Consider the following 2,409-nt stretch of genomic DNA (forward strand, 5'->3'; position numbering starts at 1 on the left):
TTTGGGACAATTCATAAAATAATACGTATAGCGTGAATAACCCTGTATATATATATTACTTTCGATACTAGACCACCCATGCCAAGACGATCTCCGCCTTTACCACCCAGACGACCAAACTATCGTCGATCTTCTCCAAGGTTCCGCAGACGCTCCCCACCGAGACGAATGAGAAGCCCACCAAGAAGGCGCCCGGTGCATTCGCGCAGCCCACCGGCTAGAAGGAGGAAGAGATCGACATCAAGCAGTTCCCGATAAGAAATTTCACTCAAGTTCAAGAAAAATAGACCGTTTATAAAAATGGTTCGTTTAGCATGAACCACGTCTATTTTCTTAGTTACGCCTGTCATCTCATTTGACGGCTATCAGCCGATTTCAAGTGGGCAATGATTCCAAATCAAGAACAAAACGTCAAATTTACAGTATGTCAAACCGCATCATCAGTTTCAATATTATTGCAATTAAGGTATAAACATAATTGAATAATTCGTTACAAAACTATATATATAAATAATTAGGCGGTCATGTTGTTGCATCTGTTCTGGCAATAAACCTCACCCATTCCCGTTCTTAGTTTGGCTAGCAAATAGTTAAAATTGGCTTTTCCTTAGCAGCCTTCGAATTCAGCCTGCCTATGTTCGCTTTATTGGCTTTGGCTTTCTTCGTTGTCGACTTTTCCGGTGCGCCCAACGGAACTAGCTTTATTCGATCCAATGTTTTATAAAATGCTAGCACGTCCGGATTTGCCCACACTTGGTTTGATCTGTAAATTTCACTATAATAAACACTTCAATGAGTGTGAAATGAAACTACTTACTTAAAATCCAAAACCCTTAAACCTTCCAAGCTCTGAGCTCGGCTTAAGGCTACGTAAGCTTGGCCTGCTTCAAAGACTCTTCCCAGGGACATTTCGACGCAATCTAGGGTTAATCCTTGAGACTTGTGGATTGAAAATGCCCAGGCCAACCTTAACGGCACTTGCATCCTTGTCAATGAAGCTCCACCTTAAATTGGCTCTTGCTATAGCCGCTTGGAGGTGAAATAATGGAACATACCTCCAGTTTTGATAATCCATTTTTCGCGTCGGGCTAGATATTCTTTCCGATTTCGGAACTGTACAAGGGGAAGTCCGTCTCTAAAACTTTTTACCACACCGCGGGCTCCATTTACCAAGCCGGCTGCTACGTTAATGTTCTTTAACAGCATAACCTAAAGACGAAAATTGCATTAGGAAAACTTGTAATAAAATTTGTTCGCATACACCAATCTACCTGCGCTCCAATTTTTAATTCCAGTCGATCTGGAACTGACGTTTGTGAATCCAATTGCTTGCTTGTGCCTGGCACTGAATCTTGGGCTTCAAACAGTTTGCACTCCCCTTAAATAAACAACTATTGGAAACAAATTGTACTTCAAAAAACACCGAGGTCTTACCTTCTAGTGCTCGGATTTTGGATTCGTTGATAATATCGGCATCCTTAGTGTGTGAGCACAGCCTAGTGGCTAATATCCCGTCTTTCTCAATTTTTTGCTTTGAAGTAGCAGTAAGAGCATTTACCACATCATCGTCCGCTTTCCCTGCAATTATGATTGGTAAATAGGTTTTATTGCTAAATACCAACCCACACAGATTACCTATTCTAATTTTGTTTAAAATGTTGATGAATTTATGATCGGTCTGCCTATGCACTTGCTTCAGTTCGTACGTGTTGAGCATGCAATTGACCCACGGTTTCGTTTGGAAACAGAAGTTTGAAGATGCTGTCTTTTGGTCACGAAACGATCTTGTTACGGGAGGTAGTTGAAAGAAATCTCCACATAAAATCAGCTGAATACCTCCAAACGGTTTTTCATTTCTACGTACGGTACGGGCCACCTGAAACCATGATTATTTTGATTATTACTTTGGAGAAAGAAATTTTTTTTTTTCGTTATTCACTGTTGAACGTTTTAGAACATTTTCAATTACCTTTTCAATTTTTTTAAAGTAATGTCCATCCACCATAGAAATTTCATCTATAATTAAGTGCTTGCATTTCCTCCACAAAGTCACTGCTGGAGGTTTGGAAGCCAGCTCCAAGCTTCTTTCAATAGTCGCATCGCCACTCCCAATCCCGGCAAACTGATGCAGAGTAATTCCCCCTATATGACAAGCTGCTACCCCTGTAGCGAAATTTTATGATATCAAGTGTCTACGTCTAAATAATCTTATCTGTTTTTTTTACAAACTTCTTTGGGTATTTTGCCTCAGAAATTGTCAAAATTTTTCTGAATTGGTATATCGAGAAAAGGAATTTGGTGATTTGTTCTTTACCTTTATTAATTTAAAAAATGATATTAAGTCAAAGTCACATAACTGACAATTTGCACAGACGAATTATCAGAGCGAATTTTCATATACTGTATTAT

At 39.4% G+C, this 2,409-nt stretch overlaps 2 protein-coding genes across 4 annotated transcripts in view; one reads left to right on the forward strand and one right to left on the reverse strand.

Annotated features, from left to right (window-relative positions):
• The window catches only part of LOC109536682 (RNA-binding protein with serine-rich domain 1-A), a 3,225-nt gene extending 2,421 nt beyond the window's left edge, over window positions 1-804 (forward strand). For all 3 annotated transcript variants that reach the window (XM_048663589.1, XM_019902998.2, XM_019902999.2), the window contains exon 7: window positions 72-804. In XM_048663589.1, coding sequence (XP_048519546.1) covers window positions 72-258 — 187 coding nt within the window. In that variant the 3' untranslated portion in view covers window positions 259-804. The remainder of the gene's footprint in view (window positions 1-71) is intronic.
• LOC109536681 (ATP-dependent DNA helicase PIF1) overlaps window positions 412-2,409 on the reverse strand; it is a 3,670-nt gene continuing 1,672 nt past the window's right edge. The window contains exons 4-10 of the mRNA XM_019902996.2: window positions 1,970-2,163; window positions 1,636-1,876; window positions 1,435-1,578; window positions 1,272-1,378; window positions 1,056-1,209; window positions 818-1,004; window positions 412-763 (exon numbers count right to left, since the gene is read on the reverse strand). Of these exons, the coding sequence (XP_019758555.2) occupies window positions 580-763; window positions 818-1,004; window positions 1,056-1,209; window positions 1,272-1,378; window positions 1,435-1,578; window positions 1,636-1,876; window positions 1,970-2,163 (1,211 nt within the window). The 3' untranslated portion in view covers window positions 412-579. The remainder of the gene's footprint in view (window positions 764-817; window positions 1,005-1,055; window positions 1,210-1,271; window positions 1,379-1,434; window positions 1,579-1,635; window positions 1,877-1,969; window positions 2,164-2,409) is intronic.

Source organism: Dendroctonus ponderosae, unplaced genomic scaffold, assembly GCF_020466585.1.
Source record: "Dendroctonus ponderosae isolate FM_Combo_2020 unplaced genomic scaffold, Dpon_F_20191213v2 Dpon_F_20191213_2, whole genome shotgun sequence".
Classification (NCBI taxonomy): domain Eukaryota; kingdom Metazoa; phylum Arthropoda; class Insecta; order Coleoptera; family Curculionidae; genus Dendroctonus; species Dendroctonus ponderosae.